The sequence below is a fragment of the Moschus berezovskii genome, chromosome 4, assembly GCF_049115385.1.
Source record: "Moschus berezovskii isolate FMDL1 chromosome 4, NW_MosBer_1.0, whole genome shotgun sequence".
Taxonomy (NCBI): Eukaryota; Metazoa; Chordata; class Mammalia; order Artiodactyla; family Moschidae; genus Moschus; species Moschus berezovskii.
Genome location: NC_142463.1, coordinates 73,553,237 through 73,567,692, shown reverse-complemented (window position 1 = coordinate 73,567,692; position 14,456 = coordinate 73,553,237). Strand labels below are relative to the sequence as shown.

The 14,456-nt window shown below is 39.9% G+C and overlaps 1 protein-coding gene across 1 annotated transcript in view; it reads left to right on the top strand.

The window, feature by feature from the left end:
• Positions 1-14,456, top strand: part of ALG14 (ALG14 UDP-N-acetylglucosaminyltransferase subunit) — a 109,593-nt gene that overhangs the window by 35,315 nt on the left and 59,822 nt on the right. The window contains exon 3 of the mRNA XM_055403777.2: positions 8,562-8,693. Within this exon, the coding sequence (XP_055259752.2) occupies positions 8,562-8,693 (132 nt within the window). The remainder of the gene's footprint in view (positions 1-8,561; positions 8,694-14,456) is intronic.

Here is a 14,456-nt window from a genome sequence, read left to right as displayed (position 1 = left end):
TGTCTATAAAGATGCTTTCACTTGAATTGCTCCAGATGCCACAGCACCTCAGAATGCCTCCTCAAAGCCAAGCCTCAATTGTAGCTCTCTGAAATTATTCCATTCCTTTGTCTTCAAAGGAACTTTTGTGAAGACCAAAATATAAGCATTCTGTCAATCAGTTTTCCTCATTTACTTCTTTATATATTTGGTTATCTTCTGAAACTATATAAAGTAATAAAAACTCTCTTAAGGTTTTGTCCTGGCCTGGTTCTCAGTATTTCTTCTAGGTGACATGGGACATCAGACACCCCAGCACCAACTTCTGTGTATCAGGCATGGCTGACTTGAGGGCGCTGTCCATATCAAGATGGCCTCAGGCTTCCATCCACTTGACTGCATGCCTACACATAGCTTAATACTGACCCAGCGGGCATAGAATTTTTCAAATACTTTTAGATACACAGTGGGAGGCTCTCCTTTAACCTCACTCCCTTTCCCTTTGTGCTCAAACCTCAAGCATCAGATCACTCCTCTCTCATGGACCTGTTTTCTGGAGAGAGGATCCACAAGGGCTAAGAAGTTCCTTGAGGCCCTTGTGAATGGTCGGTTTCACAGAGAGAAGTCTAGGCTCTGTACCCAGGTCTCGTTAATTTGTCACTGGTTCCTTCTCATCTCCCTTAGGGGTCCGTGCCTCTTGACTCTGGCTGTGAACTCTCAGTCCTGAGGTGTGCTTGGGTATTTTCCCTCTAGCTCCAGGAATTCCCATTTATTCAGTAGGTTGTACAAATAAGGCCCACGGAAGCACTCTGAAATTACCTCTTTGTGTCATTTCTTCATTCCTAGTCTAAATACATCTCAGCTAAGTGACAGGAAGCTTGAATTATTTTCTATTAATATCCAATAATGTACAAATCACTTATTCAGTAAATTTGCATTGCTCAAATACTCATAAGCACTGAGATTACAGTGATTCAGGTTCCTGGCCTCTCCAGGTAAATTATATTCTAGTGGAGCAAACAGACAGACATGTGGAGGAAACATATAATATGCCCGGAGTGTAAGTTCAGTTCAGTTCAGTCACTTAGTCGTGTCCAACTCTTTGCAACCCCATGAACCACAGCACGCCAGGCCTCCCTGTCCATCACCAACTCCCGTAGTTCACTCAAACTCATGTCCATCGAGTTGGTGATGCCATCCAGCTATCTCATTCTCTGTCGTCCCTGTCTCCTCCTACCCCCAATCCCTCCTAGCATCAGACTCTTTTCCAGTGAGTCAACTCGTCGCATGAGGTGGCCAAAGTATTGCAGTTTCAGCTTCAGCACCAGTCCTTCCAATGAATATTCAGGACTGATTTCCTTTAGGATGGCCTGGTTGGATCTCCTTGCAGTCCAAGGGACTCTCAAGAGTCTTCTCCAACACCACAGTTCAAAAGCATCAATTCTTTGGCGATCAGCTTTCTTCACAGTCCAACTCTCACATCCATACATGACCACGGGAAAAACCATAGCCTTGACTAGACGGACCTTGGTTGGCAAAGTAATGTCTCTGCTTTTTAATATGCTATCTAGGTTGGTCATAACTTTCCTTTCAAGGAGTAAGCATCTTTTAATTTCATGGCTGCAATCAGCATCCGCAGTGATTTTGGAGCCCAAAAAATAAAGTCTGACACTGTTTCCACTGTTTTTCCATCTATTTCCCATGAAGTGATGGGACCAGATGCCAGGATCTTCGTTTTCTGAATGTTGAGCTTCAAGCCAACCTTTTCACTCTCTTTCACTTTCATCAAGAGGCCTTTGAGTGTAAGTAGGGTAACTTTAAAACAAAAGGCAAGCCTGGTGTTCGGAGGAGAAAGGAGTGTGTGTACAGGCAAGAAGAGCAGGGGTAGAAAGATTAGTCGGAAAAGGTGCCTCTGAGAACTGACCTGATGGAGTTGGGTGGGAAGAGACTTGGATTTGGAGAAAGATCTCTATTTTAGTAGGATTGCCAGTTACCTGAAAATTTAGATGGTATTTGGAGGTACCGGCCTCTCTGGTGTGAAGCCATAAGCCAGAAAGTGGCACTATATGTAACCACCACCAGTCACCCTGGATTCATCCCCTGCTAGTAACCGTCATGGTTCTGACCCCTTGCCTAGCTCAGTCCTTGCCACCCACCTTTCTCCACACTGGTCTCCACCTCTCTGTTCCCCTGTTTATCGCACTGGTAGAACTTCCAGGTTGGCTTTCTTCACAGCTACCACGTAAGCTCTCTACCATTCCCTTGATGGTAATGTAGGTGCTTGCATCATATTGCCTTGGACTATTCTGAATAAATTTTCTTTCCTATCTCTAGGATGAACCTACCTACTCATTGCCTACCCTTTGGGTAACAATATACTCCATCACTGAAATTGAGACACTTCTGAGAGCAGAAGGAAGTATTATTAATAATTATGCTGGGACTACAGGTATAAACTGGGACCATCCTGTGCAAACTGGATGATTGGTCACTGTGTGCATGTGGTGGTGGGCCCAGTTATCTCCAGCTCATGAGTGGAACCCAGACCCCCCTCCCCAGCCTGGCGTCTGATCTGAAGAATGAGGTTGGGCTCCTTGTATGGCTCATCCAGAAGTCACATGTAGGTCACCCTTCTCCAGTCATTACCTTGTTTTCTCACCCTCAGAACTGTCTTTCTAGTTTCCATCAAGGAGGCTCCAGAACACGCTGGCACTAGTTTCCCTTCTGCTGGGAATGGACTGGAGATTTCCAGAACCTGTTTTTTCAGCTTCTTCAGGCTGCCACCTGGGATGAAATGTAGGCTCTTCTCCCTTGTCCACGTCTCAGAGAGCTATGTCCAGACCCTTGCATAGGCCCTAGAAGGCCTGTGTTTTTGCCTCTCTGGGGTTCAGAAGGAGTCAGAGGAGTGGACTCTCAAGCCAGAGTCAAACCAATCTCCCTTCCAACCCCTCAGGACACTAAAAATACCCCCCAAAATATTGTTCATTGCTTCTTTACATAGCTATAGCAAGAAGATGCAGTGTGTGCATGTGTGTATACATATGAATAGTAGAGTGAAATAATGCGATTTGCAGCAACGTGGATGGACCTAGAGACTGTCACACTAAGTGAAGTACGAAGGAGAAACACAAATACCATGGATATCACATATTTGGAATCTAAAATATGACACAGTAGAGCTTATCTATGAAACATTCACAGATACAGAAAACAAACTTGTTGCTGACAGGGTGGGGATGGCAGAGGGATGAAGTGAGAGTTTGGGACTAGCAAATGCAAACTGTTACATATAGAATGGATAAATAGTAAGGTCCTACTATATAGCACAGGGAACTACACATTCAATATCATGTGATAAGCCATAATGGAAAAGAATATATATATATATATATGTGTGTGTGTGTGTGTGTGTATAACAGTCTCTTTGCTATGCAGCAGAAATTAATACAACATTGTAAATCATCTAAACTTCAGCAAAATAAAATTTTTTTAAGTTATATTGTTCACAGCTTTAAAAGATTCAAGGGGCATAGTAAACACCCATGCTTTTTGAATAAAATATTGTAGATATTAAAGTCAGGCCTCAAATTTTGGAAGTAACACCCAAAAAAAAAAACCTTTATAATAAGACTCAACTGAGTTATTTTTACTGTAATAATAATGACATCTTACTGGGTTCAGATGTATTGTCTAGTACAGGTCCACAGTCCCTATTCTGAAATCTTAGAAAGCTTGGAAAACCAAGGAAGAAAAAAAGTTCCAAGTTTGTCACAAGTTTATCTGATAGTAAAACCTGGGTTGAATTGGCATGAAGCTTATTGTCTCATCTCATTTAGTGTGAATATTCCTATTTTGCTGCAGAAATATTAATATTTGAAGAAGCTTGGAGAAGTTTTGGTTACTTCTCCAAACTTTAAAGGTGGGTATTGTGTAATATATGGTATATGTATGTAACACCTGTTCATAACACTTCTGACCCAAAAGGTTTCTGATGGGGGATTTTGTCTCTGTACTGCTGAAATCTAGACCCCATGGGCCCACAGTGCAGAGAGCCAAATTCTGACAGCCAGAGTTTGCAGCAAAGTAAGGGTTTACTGCCAGGCACCAAGTAAGGGAGTGGGAGACAAGCCTCAGATCCATTCCCACTTTTTCTTCAAGTTAGGGATTTTTTTTTTTTAAGGGCAAGAACAAAGACTGATATTAATTGGCTTGTGACATATCTTAATCGTAGTTTGGGGAGTCAGGATGTTCTGTTTTGTGAGTCTTGGACCACGGGGTCCATGGCTCGGGGGTCTGTTAGCTCATCTTGTCCTGGAGAAACAACCTGGGTTTGTATGTTAACGACGAAAACACATACTAGTGATTTTAGTACATTAACAATGAGTATTGGCAATATATGTTTTAGTCATCGGACACTGGTAGGATTAGTGCTCAGTTAGCATAGGACTGAGGTCAGAGGGGACAATAAAGGGAATAAAGATTTGGATAGAGAGATTAGTCATAAACTCAGTAAGGGGAATTTTTTTCAGTTTTAGGGGAATTCCGTTTCAGCTAACAGGACTGTTTTACCCATTACACGTTTTCAATGAATAATCTCCACAAATTAGGCAAACACAACCTCCAACAAGATTCCTTATAAGTTTGCCCCCTTTTGGATTCTGCTCCTTATATGGTCTATAGTTTGGGAACTATTTGTATTATTTTCTCATTGAACATTTAGTACCTTAATCCTTTGGAAGAAAACAAACACACTGAAATAGTAAATGATGAATAAGTAAATAGTAATAACCTGCTTGAACATCTGGGAGTTCACGGTTTACATACTGCTGAAGCCTGGCTTGGAGAATTTTGAGCATGACTTTACTAGCGTGTGAGATGAGTGCAATTGTGCGGTAGTTTGAGCATTCTTTGGCATTGCCTTTCTTTGGGATTGGAATGAAGACTGACCTCTTCCAGTCCTGTGGCCACTGCTGAGTTTTCCAAATCTGCTGGCATATTGAGTGCAGCACTTTCACAGCATCATCTTTCAAGACTTGAAATAGCTCAACTGGAATTCCATCACCTCCACTAGCTTTGTTAGTAGTGATGCTTTCTAAGGCCCACTTGACTTCACATTCCAAGATGTCTGGCTCTAGGTCAGTGATCACACCATCGTGACTATCTTGGTCTTGAAGATCTTTTTTGTACAGTTCTTCTGTGTATTCCTGCCACCTCTTCTTAATATCTTCTGCTTCTGTTAAGTCCATACCATTTCTGTCCTTTATCGAGCCCATCTTTGCATGAAATGTTCCCTTGGAATCTCTAATTTTCTTGAAGAGGCCTCTTGTTTTTCTTATTCTGTTGTTTTCCTCTATTTCTTTGCATTGATCACTGAGGAAGTCTTTCTTATCTCTCCTTGCTATTCTTTGGATCTCTGCATTCAGATGCTTATATCTTTCCTTTTCTCCTTTGCTTTTCGCCTCTCTTCTTTTCACAGCTATTTGTAAGGCCTCCTCAGACAGCCATTTCGCTCTTTTGCATTTCTTTTCCATGGGGATGGTCTTGGTCCCTGTCTCCTGTACAATGTCACGAACCTCCGTCCAGAGTTCATCAGGCACAATAAACTGTGGAACATTCTGAAAGAGATGGGAATCCCAGACCACCTGACCTGCCTCTTAAGAAACCTGTATGCAGGTCAGGAAGCAACAGTCAGAACTGGACATGGAACAACAGACTGGTTCCAAATAGGAAAAGGTGTACGTCAAGGTTGTATATTGTCACCTTGCTTATTTAACTTATATGCAGAGTACATCATGAGGAACGCTGGGCTGGAAGAAGCACAAGCTGGAATCAAGATTGCTGGGAGAAATATCAATAACCTCAGATATGCACATGACACTACCCTTATGGCAGAAAGTGAAGAGGAACTGAAAAGCCTCTTGATGAAAGTGAAAGAGGAGAGTGAAAAGGTTGGCTTGAAGCTCAACATTCAGAAAACAAAGATCATGGCATCTGGTCCCATCACTTCATGGGAAATAGATGGAAAAACAGTGGAAACAGTGTCAGACTTTGTTTTTCTGGGCTCCAAAATCACTGCAGATGCTGATTGCAGCCATGAAATTAAAAGACGCTTGCTCCTTGGAAGGAAAGTTATGACCAACCTTGATAGTATATTAAAAAGCAGAGACATTACTTTGCCAACCAAGGTCCGTCTAGTCAAGGCAATGGTTTTTCCCGTGGTCATGTATGGATGTGAGAGTTGGACTGTGAAGAAAGCTGATCGCCGAAGAATCGGTGCTTTTGAACTGTGGTGTTGGAGAAGACTCTTGAGAGTCCCTTATACTGCAAGGAGATCCAACCAGTCCATTCTAAAGGAGATCAATCCTGGGTGTTCATTGGAGGGACTGATGCTAAAGCTGAAACTGCAATACTTTGGCCACCTCATGCGACGAGTTGACTCACTGGAAAAGACTCTGATGCTGGGAAAGGTTGGGGGCGGGAGGAGAAGGGGACGACAGAGAATGAGATGGCTGGATGGCATCACCGACTCTCTGGACATGAGTTTGAGTGAACTCCGGGAGTTGGTGATGGACAGGGAGGCCTGGCGTGCTGTGATTCATGGGGTCGCGGAGAGTCGGACACGACTGAGCGACTGAACTGAACTGAACTGAACTGAATAGTGAATAGCATATTGAGCCCAGAGCTTTTGTTCTTCTCTGGTGTAGCGTGGAAGGAGGAGGGAATACCCTTTATCTTCATATGTAAAAGAGAGTGGTCACATGTGTACCCCATTTTCACTTTATGCTGAGTTCTAGGAACTACATAGATGCCCTCCTGGAGGATAGCATAAACCTTCACACATGATTTCATGCCTTATGAGCCTCAGGCTTGGTGGTCCGTGGCTCAGGGACCAATTTCTTCATGCAAATACTAATATTTGTATTTCTTCATGCAGATACTAATATGTGTACCAGTGTGTATACCAACACACATAACTGTGTGATTTGTTAATACACACTGTTTCATATTAAACATACTGTCCTGCAACGTGTATATTCACTTTGACAACTTATCTGGGCACATCTTCCATATCTGTGTATAAATCTATATCATTTGTTCATGTATCTCCATATATTTCATTGCATGGACTTTTCCTATCCCTATTGGAGGATATTTGGGCTGTTTCCAATTTCCACAAATACAGTGATAAAATGGATAGCATATGGATAAATCTGTGGGATGTATTTCTGGAAGCAGAAATGCTGGATCAAAAATAGACACACTTAAAATTCTGATAGATATTCCCAAATGGCCTTCCCCAAAAGTTACATCAATGTATTTGTCAAGGGAATGTAAATGTCTGTTTCCCTATATCCTCAGTAACATTCAGTTCAGTTCAGTTCAGTTGCTCAGTCATGACCGACTCTTTGCGACCCCATGAATCACAGCACGCCAGGCCTCCCTGTCCATCACCAACTCCCAGAGTTCACTCAAACTCATGTCCATCAAGTCGGTGATGCCATCCAGCCATCTCATTCTCTGTCGTCCCCTTCTCCTCCCGCCCACAATCTTTCCCAGCATCAGAGTCTTTTCCAATGAGTCAACTCTTCGCAGAGGTGGCCAAAGTATTGGAGTTTCAGCTTTAGCATCAGTCCTTCCAATGAACACCCAGGATCAATCTCCTTTAGAATGGACTGGTTGGATCTCCTTGCAGTCCAAGGGACTCTCAAGAGTCTTCTCCAGCACCACAATTCAAAAGCATCAATTCTTCGGCGATCAGCTTTCTTCACAGTCCAACCCTCACATCCATCCATGACCACTGGAAAAACCATAGCCTTGACTAGACGGACCTTGGTTGGCAAAGTAATGTCTCTGCTTTTTAATATACTGTCTAGGTTGGTCATAACTTTCCTTCATGAAGTATCCACAATCTCTGCCAATTTGGGAGGTGAAAAATAACTCATTGCTTCTTTTTGTGTTTAATTGTTAACCATCTTTTCAAATGTTTAACTATGTTCCCTTTTTAGAATTATCTGTTCATCTCCTTTGCCCATCTTGATACTAGGTTACTTGTCTTATATGTTGATTTGTAATGACTCTGCATATCAGTATATTAAGGTCTTTACATAAAACATATTTTATAGAAAATTTCCCTTAACTATTGTCAGTAGGCTTCCTTGGTGGCTCAAACCATAAACAATCTACCTGCGATGCAGGAAACCCAGGTTCAATCCCTGGGTTGGAAAGATCCCCTGGAGAAGGGACTGGCTACCCACTCCAGTATTCTTACCTGAAGAATTCCATGGACAGAGGAGCCTGACAGACTGCAGTCCATGGGGTAGCTAAAAGTCAGACATGACTTAGCAACTAACAGTTATTGTCAATATTCACTTTAACAAGCCTGTCATATTTAGTAACTTTTTGTGATAACCCAGTGATGTGTGTTGTATGAAGCAGGAAAAAGGCTTAGTTTAAAAGTAATTCCAAAGAAAGTTAAAAGTAATCAAGAGAGCACTTCCTGTTTGTACAAATGTTAACTGTTACTATGTTTAACTTCCGTATCAGTGGCCCAGTTGATTTGGATTTTCGCTGTTTCCTTCCAGTTCCCCGAATACTACGTTCACCGCATTCCCAGAAGCCGGGAGGTCCAGCAACCCTGGCTGTCCTCAGTACTCACCACCTTGTACTCCATGTGGCTCTCCTTCCCCCTGACCTACCGAGTGAAGCCAGATTTGGTACGTATCTGGTACCAAATACCAGATTTGGTATTTGGAGGGGAGCGAGGGTCACTCTCCTGTGGATGCCTTGTTAGTAATAGGACAAGTAGTTTTCTTAAACAGCTACCATTTATCATTGCACTAGATGCTGTGCCAGGCGTTTTACTAACGTGTGCTAAGATTTGTCATTTCAATGCACTTTGCTGAAAGAGGTGAGGGATTTGTCTTCCCTGTCTGGCTATAACTTGAACTCTGAATTTGCCTTCTTCCCCCCGTCTGTCTCATGGCAGTAAGAAAAAACACAGCACTATCTTTAACCAATTTGTGCTTCTGTCCACCTGTGGTTCCTGAGCCAACATCGTGTGCTTACTTGTCAGCTGGAAAAGAACCAGTTTTTTATTCCTTTTTAATACTCTTCTTGTTTTGTCAAAACTCTGTTACCAATACTCTGTAATGGCCTATTTAGAAAAGAATCTAAGGAAGTGTGGATATATGTATCTTATTTACTTTGCTGAACACTTGCAGCAAACACAACATTGTAAATCATTTATACCCAAGTAAAAATTTAAAAAATTAGCAAGCTAGTAAGCAAATAAAGCTCCGTTACCAGAAATGATATGCAATGGGCGGAATGTCATACACTCACAAGTTTTTAACGGGAAAGTAATACAGAAGATAGAAATGCAAAAATTTAATTAGTACACTGTATTAAACCTTACCTTCCTTATCTGTAATGGTCTTAAATTCTCTGTGATGAAGTTCTGTTACTAAATTCTAAATGCACTTCAGTGTAAGGCAGATCAGCAGATATGTTATCACAGTAGTGTAGACAGCTCTTAAATAATACTCTCATTCCTGTTTAAGGCAGAATCCATTAATCTGTGTAGCCTTAAAGAAACTCTTGATTAGCTTACTTTATACATGATTTCTGGCACAGTGGATATTATTTTCATGAATAGTTGGACAAAAATGCACTTAGCTCTGATGATTTTGAAAGATCTCTATCAGTGTGGTCTTTGCCTTTCACCAACTGAATTGCCATTCAAGTGCCTCCTTTAGATTAGAATTTTAAAACCAGAATTTTCTCTATGAGTAATTTAGATTGTTTTTAAAAGCTAGAATTTATAAGCAGTGAAATGCACAGATCTTAAGTATATAATTTGACTATATCTCTTATCAAGATATAGAATATTTCTATCACCCCACCGGCCCCTCCCTAAGCAACCAATTTCTGGTGATTTCTATCACCGTAGATTAATTTTGCTTATATTTATTTTAAAATTTTTGACAAAGTAAATTTATCTCACCACATTTTTGGTGTGTAAAATTCAGATGTTTTCTGAAAGATCATTAGTGCTCTTAAGGGGCTTCCCTGGTAACTCAATGGTAAAGAACCCACCTGCCAACACAGGAGACGCAAGTTTGATCCTTGGGTCAGGAAAATACCCTGGAGGAGGAAATGGGAACCCACTCCAGTATTTTTGCCTGGAGACAGAGGAGCCTGGTGGGCTATAGTACAGGGGTTGCAAAAGAATTGGACATGGCTGAGCAACTGAGCACACCCATGTGTACTGCTCTTAAAGATTTAATTACTCCTGAAACTTAAGAGATAAAATGGAAGGAAGAAAAATGGTCTTCACATTTTAAGCTGGAAGTTTTGAGTTTACATTTATTAAGTCACTGGGGGCATGGCCACTGTCACAGACAGCAGCCAGGTTTGAGTGTGATGGCTTGAGGCCGCTAAGGTGTGAAAGTGAGAAGGAAGCAGTGACGTGATGGCTGATGTCGGCTGTGGACATGGGGGACTCTGGTGTCTGCCTGGCCTCAGTGTTCGATACCCTTGTAGTGGAAAGAGTAGCCGATGGGGCATTAAGACACTTGGTCCCAGGCTTATTTTGGCTTTTATTTTAGATCCCTTCTGGGCATCATTCTCAACCTTAAAACAAAAGGATTGAACTAGATGTCCTCTCAGTTTCCTTCAAACTCGGTGTAAAATTTTATGAGTGCCATAAATTTGCCTATAAAGGGTGGAAGGAAAAAAAAAACTATTATGTTTCTAAAGGAATAAGAGGGAGAAAAGGAGGGAATGTGAGGTACTTATTTCCATTTTAAACTGAATTTTCAAAAGTATTTCAAACCTGAACATTGTCCAGTCTGCTGTTGTGATATGGCTGGCGTCACAAAATGAACTCCCACTTAGTGAAAGTCCCTTTTACACACACACCAAGTTAATGGGTAAAAGGTCCTTTTTCCTACTTCAAAAGCAGAACCACACACGCAACTCTCTCCTGTATTCATCCTTGACTTTTTCTTTTTTAAAAAAATTATAAATGGCACTAATTCTTTTGAATATTTTTGCCCTTTTAAACTGAAATATAGTAAATATATAGTGTTGTGTTGCTTTCAGGTATACAGAAGAGTGATTCAGGTGTGTGTGTATGTAAATTTCTCAGATTCTTTTCCATTATAGGTCACTGCAAGATATTGACTATAGTTCCCTGTGCTATACAGTAGGACCTTGTTCTTTATCTCTTTTATGTATAGTAGTTTGTATCTGTTAACCTCAAACTAATTTATCCCTCCACCCTCTTCCCCTTTGGTAACTAAAAGATTGTTTTCTATGTCTGTGAGTCTGTTTCTGTTTTGTAAATAAGTTCATTTGTATCTTTTTTTTTTTTTTTTTTTGCATTCCACAAATAAGTGATATCACATGGTATTGTCTTTCTCTGACTTATTTCACTTAGTGTGATAATCTCTAGTTCCACCCATGATGCTGCAAATGGCATTGTTTCATTCTCTTTCATGCTAAGCAATATTTCATTGTATATGTATGCTACATTCTTTTCCATTCAGCTGTTGTGCAGCTTACATTTCTTCCATGTCTTGGGTATTATACATAGTGCTGCTATGAACATCTATCTTTTCAAATTAACATTTTTATCTTTTCTGGATCTGTGCTCAGGAGTGGGATTGCTAGATCATGTGGCAACTCTGTTTTTAATTTTTTAAGGAATGTCCATACTGTTTTCCTCAGTGACTGCATCAATTTACATTCCCACCAACCATGCAGGAGGGTTCCCTTTTCTCCATGCCCTCAGCACTTATTATTTGTAGACTTTTTGGTGATGGCTATTCTGACTCATGTGAGTTTTGATTTTCATTTCCCTAGCAGTTAATGATGATGAGCATCTTTTCATGTACCTGTTGGCCATCTGTATGTCTTCCTTGGAGAACTGTCTCCAGATCTTCTGCCATTTTTTCAATTGGGTTGTTTGCTTTTTTGTTATTGAGGTGTATGAGCTGTTTGTATACTTTTGAAATTAAGCCCTTGTTGTTTGCTTCATTTTCAAATATTTTCTCCCCATCTGTTGATTGTCTTTTTGTTCTGTCGAGGGTTTCCTTTGCTGTGCGAAAGCTTATAAGTTTGATTAGGTCCTATTTGTTTATTTTTGCTTTCATTTGTATTGTCTTGAGAATATAGTCTGATAATTTATGTCAGAGAATGTTTTGCCTATGTTATTTTGTAGTTTTTTGGCATCATATCTTGCATTTACGTCTTTAAGCCATTTTTAGTTTCTTTTTGTGTATAGTATAAGGATGTATTCTAACTTCATTGACTTACACGTGACTGTCCAGCTTTCCCAATACCACTTGCTGAAGAAACTGCCTTTTCTCCATTGTATATTCTTGCCTCTTTTGTCAAAAATTAATTGACTGCAAGTGCCTGAACTTATTTCTGGGCACTCTGTTCTGTTCCATTGATCCATATGTCTCTTTGTGCATTGTTATGACTTTGATCAAAGTTTCTTTTTTTACTTCTGTTAAAAAGAAAAAAGAAAATCCCACTTTTAGAAACAATAGTAATATCAGACCTTAAATTACCTGAGTTGTCTGAACAGCAAGATGATTTTCTGCTTTGCCTCAGTTGTATGTTCCTGAGCCAGTAAGTTGACTCTCCCTTCAATTGTCTCTATTCACTATGTCATCTGTAAAACAGAAATAAAGTCACTTCCCTTGTTTCAGAGCGAATGGTGAATAATAGAACACTTCAGTGTTTTTCACATGGAAATTCCATCTGGTATATAATAGCTAACATTTATTGACCACAGTTATATGTGCCAGACTTGGTCCTTAGTACTTCCGTTCATGCTGTATGAGGTGGGTAGTACTGTTACACACATTTAATGGAGGAGGAAACTCAGGTTCTGTGAGACAGAAAGTTACTTGCCCAGAGTATGCCAGACCAGGAAATAAGCCAGGTCTAGAATCCAGGTCTTTCTGATTCCACAGCCCAAAGCCTTAACTACTGTACTGTATGCCCCCTTCTTGCTCACCATGGAAGGTGTATTCATTCATGTAGGCCAATTAGAAGTCAATTAATAAATTACTTTTAAAATAAATTATGTTAAATATCAGTCCTCTAATTGAGTATGTAAATTTAAATATAACCCATCAGCTCAAGTTAAGTACTTGCTTTCATAGTAGATTTAATAAAAACTAATCTAATTGAATAACAGTAATAATAGTATATATTTCAAAATTAAGTATCATGTATATTTGTCAAAATATAATATTTTTAGAATTCAAAATGGATAATTCAAATAAGTATTAATAAAGAAGTATTACAGAATTTTACAGATGAGACTGATGTGGAAAATTGATTGAATTCATATTTGTCAGTTTCCTGTTATAGAAAATCATGTGTAAAACCATTGTAAGAATATGTAACATTATATCTTAATTTAACTTTTTGAATGAGATAGTAATCCAAAAACTCAGGTTGTTTTGAGGAAAAAGTGTAGAATTGTGGTTGTTGAGCATGTATTAAAAGGCATGCTTGTTTTGGGGACTTCCCTGGAAGTCCAGTGGTTAAGACTCCAAGCCTCCAATGTAGGAAGCTTAGGTGTGATCCCTCGTCAGCAAACTAAGCTCCCACATGCCACGCAGTGGAAAAAAAGTCATGCTTGCTTCTTCTAAGCCAATTATTAGATGAAAAGCATCTTAGAGGAAAGGTTATAAACTTTGTTTTGGAGGCCTGAATCTAATCTTTACTAATTGGAATGGATGGCATCTTCTTTTACAAGGTCATGAAATACTTTTTAGGTGGTTCTGCTATTTCACGTATCATATTTTTCCAAGAAATATGGCTTTGCCAGGCATCCTGTGAGTAAGAGTCATAAGTTCCCAAGAGTATCCTTGAGTCTAAAAAGACAATTGGACAGAAAATAGATCATTGGTTGCCAGCATCTGAGGTGGGGGAGGGACTGACCACAAAAAAATCTTGAAGGAACTTTTTTGGGTTCTGTATTTTGATTGTGGCGGTGATGGTGATGATGGTGGTTGTTAATTGCATGCGTTTGTCATAGCTAAGACTTGTGTGCTAAAAAGGATAAATTTCACTCTATAAATTATATATTAATAAATATCAGTTTTAAAATCTGAATCATGGCTGAAAACCTCAAATCTTTGTCTCCCAGTAGCTTCATATATAGCATGTAATTATCTTTGAGTAAAAGTGATTTGGTGAATCGTTGCTTACTCCTCCCTGCACCTCAGCACACTAGTGTTTTTAAGACCCTATCTAAGTGGCACAAATACCAGAGTCGAGTTACAGCATTTGTCTAAAATTTCTAACACAAAATTCAACTCCTTTGCTGAATTACGAATCTGGGTCAGAGAACATCACTGGCAGCCAAGAGTGACATAGTTCATCAAATGAACTGAGATTTCTAGTCATTTCAATCACTTATTATTTTATGTTTGTCTCCATAACCTTGGAAA